At 46.7% G+C, this 16123-nt stretch overlaps 1 protein-coding gene across 9 annotated transcripts in view; it reads left to right on the top strand.

The window, feature by feature from the left end:
* HERC2 (HECT and RLD domain containing E3 ubiquitin protein ligase 2) overlaps positions 1-16123 on the top strand; it is a 213383-nt gene that overhangs the window by 107413 nt on the left and 89847 nt on the right. For all 9 annotated transcript variants that reach the window (XM_030814467.1, XM_030814465.1, XM_030814468.1 and 6 more), the window contains 9 exons: positions 150-297; positions 434-630; positions 736-966; positions 2118-2256; positions 3581-3724; positions 8319-8461; positions 12411-12678; positions 12776-12912; positions 13470-13568. In XM_030814467.1, the coding sequence (XP_030670327.1) occupies positions 150-297; positions 434-630; positions 736-966; positions 2118-2256; positions 3581-3724; positions 8319-8461; positions 12411-12678; positions 12776-12912; positions 13470-13568 (1506 nt within the window). The remainder of the gene's footprint in view (positions 1-149; positions 298-433; positions 631-735; positions 967-2117; positions 2257-3580; positions 3725-8318; positions 8462-12410; positions 12679-12775; positions 12913-13469; positions 13569-16123) is intronic.

Raw genomic sequence — 16123 nt, 5'->3', positions numbered from 1 at the left:
AGGTTGTAGTGAGCCAAGACCGTGCCACTGCACTCCAGCCCGGGCGACAGTGTGAGACTCTGTCTCAAAAAAAAAAGAAAAGAGAAAATAACAATCTGTAGTTTCCTAATCAGATTTTTTTTAATGCTTGTCGTTTTAAATTTTATCAGATCTTAGCTGTGCATTTGTTGCAAGCAGTCCTTCCGTCATGGGACAAGACCGAAAGGGCGAGGGACATGAAATGCCTCGTGGAGAAGCTGTTTGACTTCTTGGGGAGCTTGCTCACTACCTGCTCCTCCGACGTGCCGTCACTCAGAGGTGGGTGGCCATCTCCCTTCCCTGTGTCCTGGTGAAGAGCGGCACAGTGCCATGTCTCAGAGGTGGGTGGCCGTCTCCCTTCCCTGTGTCCTGGTGAAGAGCGGCGCAGCAGATTCTCCCCTTGTTTCCTCCTCAGAGTCCACGCCAAGGCGGCGCAGGGTGCGCCCGCAGGCCTCGCTGACTGCCACCCACAGCAGCACACTGGCGGAGGAGGTGGTGGCACTGCTGCGCACGCTGCACTCCCTGACTCAGTGGAATGGGCTCATCAACAAGTACATCAACTCCCAGCTCCGCTCCATCACCCACAGCTTTGCGGGAAGGCCTTCCGAAGGGGTGGGTTTGTGTTCTCAGAATTAATTTAGTTGAATGGTAAACCTGTAGGGATTGGGCGGCTCTGTGAGTGTCCCTGGTCGAGCTCGCTTTTTTGGTCTGCACTAGGCCCAGTTAGAGGACTACTTCCCCGATTCCGAGAACCCTGAAGTGGGGGGCCTCATGGCGGTCCTGGCTGTGATTGGAGGCATCGATGGTCGCCTGCGCCTGGGCGGCCAAGTTGTGCATGATGAGTTTGGAGAAGGCACCGTGACTCGCATCACCCCGAAGGGCAAAATCACCGTGCAGTTCTCTGACATGCGGATGTGTCGCGTTTGCCCATTGAATCAGCTGAAACCAGTAGGTGAACTTGTGCTGTTACTGTATGATAAGGGAAATTGGCTTTACACTAGAACCGAGCACCAACATTAGCACTTGAAAGAACTTGATTCTGATACTTCAAGTTTGCCTTCCAGGAAGCTGTGTGAGCTTGCGCTTCTGTGGTAAGCAGGGCCTGTCTCACAGGGCACCTAAAGCAGTGGTTCGTGTGTTTTTCAGCCTCAGAGACACGAAGAGGGCTTTAGCAACCTAGAAGGTACTGTGCATCTATGAGGTAGTTCTAATTATTTTAAAATGTGAATTTATGAAGTTTACTTTTTATTGAACAACTCAAGTTTTAAAAAAACTTAAACATGTTTAAACACCTTTAAAAAAACAGCCTTTCTTCATGTAGAAAATGCTTAGTTGTCTTGAGTGACATGACTTAATGTCGCAACTACTGTCATCTTAACCTATGAATCAAGGATGCACAGGGAGAAGGAGCCATTTACATTATTTTCATGTAGCCCAAGTGCAGTCTTACTATATATTCTTTTTCTTTTTTTTGAGATGGAATCTTGCTCTTGTCACCCAGGCTGGAGTACAATGGCACGATCTTGTTGGCCCTCTGCAACCTTTGCCTCCCAGGTTCAAGCGATTCTCCTGCCTCAGCCTCCTGAGTAGCTGGGATTACGGTGCGTGCCACCACACCTGGCTAATTTTGTATTTTTAGTAGAGATGGGGTTTCACTATGTTGGCCGGGCTGGTCTCAAACTCCTGACCTCAGGTGATCCGCCCGCCTCAGCCTCCCAAAGTGCTCGGATTACAGGCGTGAGCCACCATGCCCGGCCTGACTATATTTTCTATAAAGTACTCTTTTTTATTATTATAGGAATATATACATGTTGTAGAAAACTTGAAGTATATAGAAAATATCTGAGAAGATAGTAATCACCACACTGATGTAATTATTGTTGACAGGTTTGTAAAGAAAAATTAATATAGATTATTATATGTGTAAGTCTCTATCTTGCCTTTAATGTCATTTTAAAAAACGATTATTCTCAGCTATAAAAAGGCTTATGGGTATGTGTGGCATTTCAGGATTAAACCCATGGTTTTGATGACTTTCAGAACGTTTCATTTGTTAGTCATATTGGCCACATTGCTGACAGCTTCTGTGTCCTCTCCAGCTCCCTGCCGTGGCCTTTAATGTGAACAACCTGCCCTTCACAGAGCCCATGCTGTCTGTCTGGGCTCAGTTGGTGAACCTCGCTGGAAGCAAATTAGAAAAGCACAAAATAAAGAAATCGACTAAACAGGCCTTTGCAGGTCAGTACATGGTGCTTCTTGATGAAATAGCTGCCGTCCTAAACTCGTGTTGTTTGTACAGTGTTCTTTTATGAGTGAGTTCACAGATGTGCTAAAGTCCTGGGGTTCACGTGGGCTCACCATTTGTTGCGTTGCGGTTGGGAATGTAACCCTGTGTTCGTGGTAATGAGTGTTTTCGAGTCAGCCTTTGTCGCCATGTTCGGAGCCACACTTGAAGAACCCCATGGCTCACACCCTCTTCTCAGTGTCACCCTTTATCCCGGAAGAGAAGTCTGCGTTCACCTCTTGCCTCCTCCCCTCCATCCCAGGGCCCTGTGGCCCAGTCACCCTGTTGGACCATGGCTCGCGGCCTGTTCCCTGCAAGATCCAGGGGCCTCTGTCCCGGAAGCACCTGGCTTGCCTGTGGCATTCAGGGTGGCTGAGACTGTAGCCTTGCTTGGCTTTGCCTTCCTTTGGGTCTAGAATGTAGCTCTCCTGAGTTTCTTTCCATGTTTCTAGGGAGCTCTTCTCTCTGCTCGTTCTTTATGTCCTGGAAGTCCATGTGGCTTCACCCATAACTATGGCGTATTCTGCCCACTCTTCTTGAGTTTTCTCCCCTCTTGCTCCCACAGACCTACGTTTTCTCCCCTCTTGCTCCCACAGACCTACGATTGCTGCTTCAGCATTTATGATGTAAGCACTTTCAACTCTGGATCTCCCATTCACATCTCTGGTTGGAGGTGCAGTGCATGCAAATCACAACATGTCCAAAATTCAGCTGGCTTTCTCTAGTAGCTGCCGTTTCCCATCGTGGTGAATACACCTGTCTGCCAGTTAGTGGAGCCAGTGCCTGTGTGGCACCTGCGGCCCTCCTTCCTCCCCACCCCATGCTCTCTGTGCTGCTTCTGTGGCCTCTGCTATCAGATAAACCTTGGGCATTGCTGCAGTCTTCATCAGTTAAAGAGCTAGTGGGGCCGACAGACTCTCTCAGAGGAGTCTTAGAAGAAGAGTGAAAGCGGCTGAAACTTCAGCAACTTGGGGAACATTTGATCATATTAATAGTAGCTAACATGATTCTAACCGTGTTAAACCCATTGAATCCTGCATCCTATCAAATTAGGTGCCTGGACAGCAGGGAAGGAAGACCCAGGAGGCAGAAGGTGCTTACCCAGAAGCACCGAGTGTAACACTGGGAAAGGCGAGCCCTTTGTCACGGACAGTGTGTGCGGTCGGCAGATTCCTGAAGGGCAGAGCGTTACTCATTGCCATGTGGCACAGGCTTGCTGCTGGCGAGGAGGGAGTCTGAGCAGGGCATGCCCTTCTCACTGAGTCTTTCCTTCCACAGGACAAGTGGACCTGGACCTGCTGCGGTGCCAGCAGTTGAAGCTATACATCCTGAAAGCAGGTCGGGCGCTGCTCTCCCACCAGGATAAACTGCGGCAGATCCTGTCTCAGCCAGCTGTTCAGGAGACTGGAACTGTTCACACAGGTATCTTTTTAAAAAGTTCTTAAATCTTTATAAGAAGGGCAGTAGAAAGTAGACAAAGGATGTGAACAATCAGTTCATAAAAATGGACATAGGTGGCTTATAAATAGACACGTGGCCTGCCCAGCAACCACCAACTGTGAATAAAATTGTCATCGTCATAAGAGAAGACTGAGGGCATCTGGTGGATGGGGAGGGAAAAAGGTATTTTCATGCCTTCCCATTTAAAGTGTGGTGCATGGGTAAGCAAGATTGGTGGCACACAGGTATGTGTTAGAAATGCAGACTCCTAGGCCGCACCCCAGACCAAAGAAATAGAGCCTGTATTGTAACAAGAAGAACCTAAGCTGTTTCTTCAAACGCGCATAAAGCCGCGCTCCATGAACACGTTGCTGCTGGGAATTTCAGTTGGTGTAGCCATCTAATGGGCGTCTGAGGAAATGAGTTGGACTTTGAAATGCGTAGATGTATGTGTGTATTTATATACTTTGACCCAGCAAGTCATTCTGTGGGACTTTATCATACGAAAAGACATGTAAAGATAATGTATTCACCAGCCGGGCACAATGGCTCACACCTGTAATCCCTACACTTTGGGAGGCCGAGGCAGGTGGCGGGATCACAAGGTCATGAGATAGAGACCATCCTGGCTAACATGGTGAAACCCCACCTCTACTAAAAATACAAAACATTAGCTGGGCAAGGTGGTGGACGCCTGTAGTTCTAGCTACTCGGGAGGCTGACGCAGGAGAATGGCATGAATCCGGGAGGTGGAGCTTGCAGTGAGCTGACATCGCGCCACCGCAGTCCAGCCTGGGCGACAGAGCAAGACTCTGTCTCAAAAAAATAAAAAATAAAAAATAATTAGCGGGGCATAGTGGTGGCCGCCTGTAATCCCAGCTACTTGGGAGGCTGAGGCAGGACAATCACTTGAACTGGGGGGGGCGGGGGGCAGAGGTTGCAGTGTGTGCGGATTGCAGGGTGCAGATTGTGCCACTGCACTCCAGCCTGGGTGACAGAGTGAGACTTTGTCTCAAAAAAAAAAAAAGATAATGTATTCAACAGTGTCGTTATGTCCTCCTTTTTGGTATTGTTTTTGTGTTTTAAAACCGTAGACACCAAAATACCCATTCTTATGTTGTGTATCCATACAGTGTGATATCATGGTGCCATTCAAAATGATGGTACATATATAGTCTTCCCTCAATATCCATGGGGATGAGTTCCAAGACCCCCAGTCATACCAGAATTCACTAATGCTTAAGGCCCTTCTATAAAATGGTGTAGTATTTGCATATAACCTATGCACATCCTTCCAAATACTTTAAAAATATAAATGATATATAGGCCGGGCGCAGTGGCTCACGCCTGTAATCCCACCACTTTGGGAGGCTAAGGTGGGCAGATCACGAGGTCAGGAGATCGAGACCATCCTGGCTAACACAGTGAAACTCCGTCTCTACTAAAAATACAAAAAATTAGCCAGGCGTGGTGGCGGGTGCCTGTAGTCCCAGCTACTCGGGAGGCTGAGGCAGGAGAATGGTGTGAACCCGGGATGCAGAGCTTGCAGTGAGCTGAGTTCGTGCCACTGCACTCCAGCCTGGGCGACAGAGCGAGACTCTGTCTCAAAAATAAAATAAAATAAAATAAATAAATATAAATGATATGTAAATAGTTGTCATTGCTATTTTTTTTTAAATTGTATTTTAAAAATTGTTTTATTCTGAATATTTTTGATTTGTGGTTTGTTGAATCTTTGGATGCAGAACCCATGGATACGGAGGGCTAGCTGTATGTGTTTATTGCCATGGAAACATGAAAATGATAAGTAAACAGAAAAGCACATTGCTATGTATATCCGTTTATAGATATGCCATAGTGATCTGTTTAGCGAAATAGTGACCCAGTAATCTTTGGTGGAATTTTGGCTGTCTTTATTTTCTTTATATTTCTCTATATTTAGTTTTCTAGAATGAGCTTGTGTCACTTTTAATGGAAAAAAACCATTTTTTGATCTCCTACTATTGAAAGACATTATGCTAAGTCTTTTGGGGGAAAGTCCTTTTCTATGATCATTGCTCTCTAGGGTTTGGATGAGGAGAGGAAGTGAATGCAGATGGCTCTCTCTGTCCTCTGGGGCCAGGGGGCGGTGAGGCGTGTGAGTGGTTCCCCAGGCGTCTGGAGCCAGTGGCAGCTGAGCACTGGACGGGCAGCCTTTGAAGGCTGTGGCAGACAGATGCCAGCAGACAAGCACTCTGCTGGTGGTGGACCAGGAGGAGAGGAGTGAAAGTGGCGAGTCTTTGGAAGCGTGTTGAGCAGCTCTGCGTTGCTTGGAGCTCAGGGTTTGTCGATGAGTGGTGGGGCTGACGCTAGATGGGCGGGTGACATCCTGTTACAGAGTACCTTGGAGACCAGGGTGAAACTTTAGGCCCACTTGGAAAGCTGTGGTAGGGGCCACATGGTAAGCATTGACCTTCGGGTGATACACCTGCTAGTAAGGTATAGGAGTATCTGAAACAGGAGATGACAGAGATGGAGAATTGCTCCTATGTCAGGTGATGAGGGGGAAGGCATGAAAAGGGAAAGAAGGTTCTGGTGGAAGGAAGGTGCCATCCACTGTGATGGTGTAGTCTTGTAGATGATAACTTTTTGGGGAACCAGCAAAAAGTGGAAGATGACTCTGCTGTTTCAAGCTTGAGTTGAGGGGAGAATAGTGAGTGGTGCGTTTGAAAAAAATAAGCAAGTCCAGTAGGATGTGGAGTGTGTGTGTTTGTTTCTTAATCTTGAGAGGATGCTATGAAATTAATTTTAAACCTGCTGAGGATGAAAGAAATCGATTGAAAGTATAGAATCAATCAATAGTAGAGGTTGTAGGGAACATGATTTCCCAGTTGTAGCGATTGAGAGATTGGAGCTGGGAATTGGATTGGCTGTTCTGTTCTGCACTCAGCCCAACGAGCAGTTATAGCAGACCTGAATCAGGATGATCAAGTCTGTGCTTTGGGCCAAGCAGGGACTTGGAACAGAGCTAGATTGACAAAACTGCCGTGCATCTGTTTTTGTAAATTTTTATGGGAACACAGGCACACCGCTTGTTTACATATCATCTCTGGATGCTTTTGCTCTACAGTGGCAGAGCTGAGTAGTTGGGACAGAGACTGTACAGCCCATCAGCCTAAACTATTTACTCTCTGGCCCTTTAAGAGAAAGATTCCAGCTCCTGGTCTAGTTAATTGAAATTGTCACCGAAGAAAACCAGCACATGCAAATGCCGTGAGTACCTGGATGAGTACCTAGATTGTGTGAAGTGGGCTTGAGGGCAGTGGATCTCTGTGGGGCTGTGTCAAACAGAGTCCTAAAGGCTGCACCTAAAGCTACTCATAACAGACAAAAAGCCATCACCCTGAACACATGACACATTTGCAGTTGGGGTCATTTAATGATCTCAGTGAGGCTTAGCTGGAAAAGCTACAGCTAGAAATATGCACGTGGGATGTGTCTGTGTCAGGGGTTACTGAAGCCATGAGTGAACACGAAAGAGAGTGTGTAGGCCAGGCATGGTGGCTCACACCTGTAATCCCAACACTTTGGGATGCTGAGGTGGGTGGATCACGTGAGGTCAGGAGTTCGAGACCAGCCTGGCCAACATGGTGAAACCCCATCTATACTAAAAATACAAAAATTAGCCGGGTGTGGTGGTGTGTGCCTGTAGTCCCAGCTACCGGGAAGGCTGATGCAGGAGAATCGCTTGAGCCAGGAGGCAGAGGTTGCAGTGAGCCAAGATTGTGCCACTGCACTCCAGCCTGGGCAACAGAGTGAGACTCCATCTCAAGAAAAAGAGAAAGAATCAGACCAAGTGCAGAAATCTGGGAAGGAGCATTTGCTGGCTCTAAGAGACAGATGCACTAATGAAGGACAGAGGCCAAAAGCAGCCAGTCAAAGTGGTTTAGAGTCTAGTTCTTTTTTTTCTTTTTTTGAGATGGAGTCTCGCTCTGTCGCCAGGCTGGAGTGCAGTGGCGTGATCTTGGCTCACTGCAACCTCCAACTCCCTGGTTCAAGCAATTCTCCTGCCTCAGCCTTGCGAGTAGCTGGGATTACAGGCACGCACCACCACGCCCAGCTAATTTTTTTTTTTTTTTTTTTTTTTGAGACTGAGCCTCGGTCTGTCGCCCAGGCTAAAGTGCAGTGGCACGTTCTCAGCTCACTGCAAGCTCCGCCTCCTGGGTTCATGCCATTCTCCTGTGTCAGCCTCCCAAGTAGCTGGGACTACAGGTGCCCACCACCATGCCCGGCTAAGGTTTTGTATTTTTAGTAGAGACGGGGTTTCACCATGTTAGCCAGGATGGTCTCAATCTCCTGATCTCATGATCCACCCACCTCAGCCTCTCAAAGTGCAGGGATTACAGGTGTGAGCCACCGCGCCCAACCTAGAGTCTAGTTTTTGTTCGATGTCTGAACCTTGAAGATTTTGGTTTTCTATCACATAATGAGGCAGAAGTCATACCTGATTTAACATGCTCAGTGCATTTTCTTTAATAGTAAAGTGGTGTTCGCAGTTGAAAATAGAATCTTACACACATTTTGTTTTTAAATTCAGATGATGGAGCAGTGGTATCACCTGACCTTGGGGACATGTCTCCTGAAGGGCCGCAGCCCCCCATGATCCTCTTGCAGCAGCTGCTGGCCTCAGCCACCCAGCCGTCTCCTGTGAAGGCCATATTTGATAAACAGGAACTTGAGGTACAGCCATGCAGCCTTGACAATTTTTAATCCACAGCACTAAATTGTGAACAATTTTTTTCTAGATGTATATTTTCTTAAGGATCTATTCTGAATTTCAAGTGATAGTATGCAAATAATTCTAATGATTCATTGGGGTTTAACCCTGTTTGTGCATAGTCTGCAGAACATTATAATACTAAAGACGGAGAGGGTTGAAGTTTAACCTTATTTTGGATTTGTGTAAATTGTTAAAAAATATTAACTAGATGCAGCATGGGTTAAATGCTCACATCTTCACGAAGGGATCTTTTTCCAGGAAGTAGAATTATTCAAAGAGGCTCGTCAGGACTCTGGCACCCGTTTGTCTGTTTCATTCACTCAGGAGCCTCTTCGGGGGTGCTCTGGTGCCACCATCCTCTCAGCTCTCTCCATGCTGTGGAGCAGGTGAGGGCAGCAGCGAGGCACACGGTCAGGGCTACAGGACGTTCCCATAGAGGAGGCGACGTGATTGAGTGTAAGAGGGATGGGAGCTTTCATGGCTGGCAACATAGAGGATTAGAGATGTTTGTTCCAAAATCTTTCTTGCTGTGTAATACATTAAACATCTGGATAAAATATCAGAGACAAAAATAAAACTGTCAGTACTCAGTTTGGCAGTCAGAAATTACCCTAACAGAAACCCTCAGATAGCAGGGCCCCTCTGGGAGCAAGGGTCCAGATGAGGCAGCCACTGTCTTGGACAGGTCGGAGGCCTCCCCCAGTCCTAGAATGAGCTGGAAAGATGGTGGGGGTGCAAAGGGAGAAAGCAAGAAACGGGTGTGGGCAGGAAGGGAGGAGGTTGGCCATGAGCTCTTCTGAACTCCAGCTTCTTCTCAGGTCTGGGAACCTCTGAGGTGAAGGTTCATTTTAAAGGGCCTGGTTGTGTTTCCAGTATCCCTGGCAGAGATCAAAAGAAGACGCTGAGCAACTTGAGAGCACGTGGGGTGGTGCACAGCCTGCAGTCATGCTGGGAGATGCCGAGTGTGAACACCTAGAAGGCCATGTAGAGTTGTCCTTCAGGAACTGGGAAGGACTGTTGTACAAAAGAGACCTTCCGCTGTTTTGTCTCCATGGATTCCGATGGAGAGTCATTGTTCTTATCTCTTCTTTTGTATGAAATGCCTTTTTTCTCTGGTTGCTTTTCGTATTTTCTGTTATCTTTGGTTTTCTGCAGTTTCCCTAAGCTGGGCTCATGTATGCAATGGTGGCCCACCCCGCCCACCCCACTGTCCTCCTTGAAATTTGCTTAAGCTGCTTGCATCTTTGGCTTGATTTTTGTTCCACTACCAAATTTGGAAACTTTTGACTATTGTTTCTTCCCTCTGTCTTGCTCTTTTTGTTCTTTTCTGGAAATACCATTATACATCTGTTACACTGTTAGTGAGTTTCCTTTTACGATTTTAATAGAAAGTCTTTCTTCTCTTTGTTAGTAGCTTGGTTGGTTTGTCTTGATCTGTTTGAAAGGTCAAGATGCTTTGCTTTGTTGGGCCTAATCTCTTGTTATGTCCATCCAAGACATACTTTATTTTATATTTCTCACGTCTCTTATTTCCATTTGGCTTTCATTTAATAGTTTTATATCTCTTCTGACAGTTCCTGTCTTCATCCCTTAAGTCTGTCTTTTTTTTTTTTTGACGGAGTCTTGCTCTGTCGCCAGGCTGGAGTGCAGTGGCGTGATCTCAGCTCACTGCAATCTCTGACTCCTGGGTTCAAGTGATTTTCCTGCCTCAGCCTCCCGAGTAGCTAGGACTAGAGGTGCCTGCCACCACGCTTGGCTAATTTTTGTATATTTAGTAGAGATGGGATTTTACCATGTTGGCCAGGCTGGTCTCGAACTCCTGACCTCATGATCCGCCCGCCTCGGGCTCCCAAAGTGCTGGGATTACAGGTGTGAGCCACCGTGCCCGGCCAAGTCTATCTTTTACTGTACATTTTAAAACATATTTCTGATAGTTATGTTGAATTTCTTGTTTGCTAATTCTAACGTCTGCCCACCTGTTGGTGTGCTGCTCTTTGCAGTTTTTTTTCCTTGATTATAGTCAGTTATTGTTTGTTGTCCTTCACATATGTGAGAATTTTTATTTCATTCTGGATTCTTTGGACGTTATATTGTATTGGCTCTGGGTTCTGCCTTCTCTGGAGAACGGGGAGTTTTCTTCCCACAGGCAGTTCAGTACCTGACAGTCCTCCTTGATCCTGAGGTGGCTTGGTGCCAGGCTTTCTAATGATTTTTTTATTTGCCCGTAGCCCTGGTTGTGGATCCTTAATTCTCAAGGATTTAGAATCTCTTCTGAGCGTCTCTGGAAGCCTTGACATTCTCCTGTTCACCTCTAGTTGATTGAGCTTGAGCCTCAGATGCTGTCCTGGCCCTGGGCAGCTGGGGAGCCCCTGCAGCCTTCCAGCGGTCCCTTTGTGCCCAGCCCAGGCTCTTCAGAGGTGCTTCAGTTTAGATTCAGCTGTAGATTTCGGGTAGTCCGTCTACACATTTCATGGTTTTCCCTCTGTGGTTTCTTTTTCAGGTGGGCTTTCCCTCGCATTCTGGTTGCTCTGGCAGGCCGGGAACGCAGCCCCTGCAGTGCAGGAAGGTGCACCGTCTGTGGTTAATGTGCATCTTGCCTGCAGGCTTCCCTGGGTTAATGTGCATCTTGCCTGCAGGCTTCCCTGGGTTAATGTGCATCTTGCCTGCAGGCTTCCCTGGGTTAATGTGCATCTTGCCCGCAGGCTTCCCTGGGTTAATGTGCGTCTTGCCCGCAGGCTTCCTTGAATTAATGTGCGTCTTGCCCGCAGGCTTCCCTGGGTTAATGTGTGTCTTGCCTGCAGGCTTCCCTGGGTTAATGTGTGTCTTGCCTGCAGGCTTCCCTGGGTTAATGTGCATCTTGCCTGCAGGCTTCTCTGGGTTTAATGTGCGTCTTGCCTGCAGGCTTCTCGGGGTCAGGGGTTGTGCTCGTTTTATTGCTGATTGCTTCAGCTGTTCTCCAGTGCCCTCAAGCAGTTTTAAAAAATATTTTATCCAGAGTTCATGATTATTATCAGCCAAGGGTTAGTCCAATGCACCCTGACTCCCCATTATCAGAACCAGAACTCTTGGCTCAATCTAGCTCTGAATTTTAAACTTTTAGGATGAAACCTGTCACTTCCAAGTTACCCAGACTTCGCTGTAAAACCCTAGGCTTTGATACTTCCTGAGCGCTGGGGGGCTCCACAGTGTCCTTGGTTTCTTCCTGATTCCTTCCTCACATGCTCAGTTTAACAAAATAGCAAGTCAGCGCTATGAGAGCAGCTGGGGAGGAGGACCAGGGAGTTGCAGATAGATGAGGGAAGTGCTGTTTGTGCTGTAGGTGGGGAGTTCCCAGCTGCAGAGACTGGCAGTTTAGATGTTTTCTGATTCATTGCAGTGTGTTTCCCAACTAATACTTTTATTTCTCTTATTTTTTAATACCTCGTTTAACCTCACTGTGGTTATTTAACCCTTGAATAGTTGAGGGTTGGTTTAACGGTACATGAGAGTCTTGTGTCATTTCTGGCCCGTCTAAAACACAGGTGCCTGTGGCCCCCACCACAGTGCCTGGTTAAGGCAGGGGGAATGCCTTTCTCCCTGCTCCCTCCAGCCCCTGTGACTGCTCACTTAGGGCTGTAATGAAGTTTTCCTTAATGGACATTGATACTTGGCTAATTTAGTAGGCTCTCTGTCTGCTGAAACAGGAAAGTTATTTTATGACCAAGTATTTTCTCTGCATTAAACCAAGAAACTTGGCTTTGTCATTTTCTAACATGTTTTAGGAACTCATTGAAAAACACACGTGAATATGGGCTTTCTAGACTTGCGTACTGCAGTTTGCAGTAGAAGGCCATCACCCCCATGTTCCTAGACTGTGTAAGCTAGCCGAGGGCACTTCCCAAACCTCCCAGGACCCTCTTGTCTGCCCAGGCTGCTGCACTGGCCGTGTGCCAGTGTTTGGCTGTGGAGTCCACTCACCCTTCGAGCCCAGGATTTGAAGACTGCAGCTCCAGTGAGGCCACCACGCCTATCGCGGTGCAGCACATCCGCCCTGCCAGAGTGAAGAGGCGCAAGCAGTCGCCCGTTCCCGCTCTGCCGATTGTGGTGCAGCTCATGGAGATGGGATTTCCCAGAAGGAACATCGAGTTTGCCCTGAAGTCTCTCACTGGTGCTTCCGGGAATGCATCTGGCTTGCCTGGTACTTCGTTTTCCTGGCCTCTGCTTGCATGTGTGTGGGTTCCCGCTTCAGGGCTGTTGACTCACGGTGGCTGGTGTGCTGTGTGTGCCTCTCTTAGGTGTGGAAGCCTTGGTCGGGTGGCTGCTGGACCACTCTGACGTCCAGGTCACGGAGCTCTCGGATGCAGACACAGTGTCTGACGAGTATTCTGACGAGGAGGTGGTGGAGGACATGGATGATGCCGCCTACTCCACGGTCAGTGCCTCCTGTGTGACCGCCCGCACCTGGGCCGCTGTCTGTCTAGCGCTCTGACAGTCTTACACCTTGGCTTTCTCTGTCCCTTGTAAGAACTAACTTTATCTACTGTGGACTGTTCCATAAAACCAACCTATGGTATTGCTGGGCACGGAACAAAGCTGTGTTTCACTACTGAAGAGATGATTGGGTTTCTATATCATAATTATTTTTAGCTTTAGAACAGACCCTTGTTCAAACATCTAATGATCTTTGGTAGCCATTAGAAGATATTTTATTAAAATACCATGTTTTGACACATCAGTTTCTGACCTGAGTAAATTGTTCATAGGATTAATTTGGAAGTGCCTTAGAAATTTTGTATACTTGTAGCTTTTGAAATTCATTCCTGCCTACTATGCTACTGCTATTAGTCTTTTTTACATGAAGATTTTTATAGGGAAAATAAAGGATTTCATCCTCTACTTTTTAATATTATAGATTCTACAGACTTATTTCTTTTTGAGTAGGTTTATCGAGTTCTTTTTTTTTTCTTTGAATGTATTTATTTCTTGTAGTCTACTGGTGCTGTTGTGACGGAGAGCCAGACCTACAAAAAACGAGCTGATTTCTTGAGTAATGATGATTATGCTGTGTATGTGAGAGAGAATATTCAGGTGAGTAATTGTCTTAAGCTGGAGCCTTGATCCGTTTTTCACTCAGCAAATATTTGAGTATGTCCTATATGCCAAACATCAGTGGACAGAGGCCCCTGCCCTCAGGGAGCCTGCCTTCTGGTGCTGGAAGACATACCTGACCAGTGAGCTCATGGTACGCTAGAAGGTGCTGTGTACCCTGGAATGAGAAAGAGCAGACTACAGTAAAGGGGTGGGAGTGAGGGCACATTCCAGGGATAGGGGGCTGCAATGAGAAGGTGAGATGGGTGCAAAGCCTACAGGGTGGGAAGGGTGGCTCAGCAGGATGGGCACCCAGACAGAGGCTGCTGTGGCTGCCCCAGTGGAGCCAGAGGACAGAGGGGCAGATGGGCTCAGGGGCAGCCGGAGAGCACAAGTGGCCTGTCCACAGTGGACATGGCACAGAGATGGCTGTTTTCTGCTAGTCCCACTTGTGACACTTCCTACATACCTTTCCTTGTTTTTCTTATGTAATTCTCATTGCCATCAAATTTAAAAAATCTAATTATGTTTTATATAGTCCTTTATCTACTTTAAATCATTTCTTGTCCTAATTCTCTTGTTTTAGTATATTTTAGAGAAAATCCCCCAAATCATCTCATTTCACCTTGTATGTATGTCAGTGTGTATCACTAATAAAGAATCTTAACATAATGACATTTCTGTTTACCAGCATTACCTAACAAAATAAATAATAATTCCTTAATATCATCCCATATCTAACGCTTGCTTGTAGTTTTCCAGTTTTCTCAGAAATGGCTTTAATGGTTAGTTTTTGAACTTGGATACAACCAAGATTGTATGCCTTATCTACATTTGGTTGATGGATCTTTGAAGTCTATTTCAACCTAGAGTGGTTCCCCCTTGTCTTAGCTCAGTTGGCTATAACACAGTACCATAGACTGGCAGCTTCAACAACAGACATTTATTTCTCATGGTTCTGGAGGCTGGAAATCCAAGATCAAGCTGGTTTCTGGTGATGGCCCTCTTCCTGGCTTGTAGGTGGCTGCCTTTTTTTTTTTGAAACAGAGTCTCACTCTGTCGCCCAGGCTGGAGTGCCAGTGGCATGATCTTAGCTCACCACAGCCTCTGCCTGCCGGGTTCAAGCGATTCTCCTGCCTCCGCCTCCCGAGTAGCTGGGATTACAGACATGTACCACATGCCTGGTTAATTTTATATTTTTAGTAGAGACAGGGTTTCTCCATTTTGGTCAGGCTGGTCTCGAACTCCTGACCTCAGGTGATCTGCCTGCCTTGGCCTCTCAAAGTGCTGGGATTATAGGCGTGAGCCACCATGCCCATCCTGGAGTCTCTTCTTATAAAGATCCTAATCCTGTTGTGTCAGAGCCCCACTCTTATGACATGATTTTACCTTAATGACTTCCTTAGAGGCCCCTTCTCCTAATACTGCCACATTAGGAGTTGGGACTTCATGAATTTTGGGGGGGACACAAACATTCATAATAACCCTCCTTCCCCCATCCTCTCCTTTCATGCTATTTATTTGTGGCTGAAACCATGTCCTCCAAATGTCTTACAGTCCGCATTTGGTGGTGGCTTCCTTGTGGCTAACATCTTCCTCTCTCCCTGTTTCTCCAATACAGTAGGAGTTAGGGTTGGAGGGTGATTGGACCAGGCTGAATCTCAGGCAGGAAGCTTCGTAGGCATGTACTCCCTCCAGCCCCATCTCAACAGGCAAGCAGGTTTGGGTGGGTTGGGTCTTGTCAGCCTGCTCCTTCCTTGATGACATTCTGTATTAATTGTCCATCTCATAGCTCCAGTAGGCATTAGTGTCATCACCTAGACCTATCATTAGGGGCTGCACCATAGTGATTTTCTAACTTCATCTTTTCTGAGTTTGTTAGCCGGAATTCTCTTCTGTGAAAAAAAGCTTTGTTATTAATCTTGGTTACTCTTGATAATACAGAGAGACTTTGTCAGTTTTCAGAATGATGCATTGGTGTTCTGATATGTATAAAGATGACCAGGAAGCTTTGTTTTCCTTATTATCATGATGACCAATCCATTGGCTTTTAGGGTGTGATGTTTCCACTGTTACGTTTTTGATGATCAGGGAATCCTTTTGAGTGAACCCAGTAATCTTTGAAAGCTCCCTTCCTTTATGACACAAGTTGATCCAGGCTCTTCCTGTATATTTCCTGCCTGAGACACAAAGCCAGACAGTGTTCTAAAGAGTTTCTGTTCCCTTTAGCATTAAATAATACTTAGAATGCACTCTGAGTGCTAGATGAAATTCTTTTTTTTTTTTTTTTTGAGATAGGGTCTCACTTTGTCACTCAGGCTGAAGTTCAGTGGTGTGATCTTGGCTCATTGTAACCTCCACCTTCTAGGCTCAAGCAATCCTCTCAACTCGGTCTCCCGAGTAGCTGGGACCACAGCCATGCACCACCACGTCTGGCTAATTTTTGTATTTTTGGTAGAAGTGGGGTTTCACCATGTTGCCCAGGTTTGTCTCAAACACTTGAGCTCAAGCGATCCTCCCGCCTCAGCCTCCCAAAGCACTAGGATTACAGACGT

The sequence above is a fragment of the Nomascus leucogenys genome, chromosome 6 (assembly GCF_006542625.1).
Source record: "Nomascus leucogenys isolate Asia chromosome 6, Asia_NLE_v1, whole genome shotgun sequence".
NCBI classification, from domain to species: Eukaryota; Metazoa; Chordata; class Mammalia; order Primates; family Hylobatidae; genus Nomascus; species Nomascus leucogenys.
The sequence above is the reverse complement of the archived record's forward strand: the minus strand, read 5'-3'. Positions and strand labels throughout refer to the sequence as shown.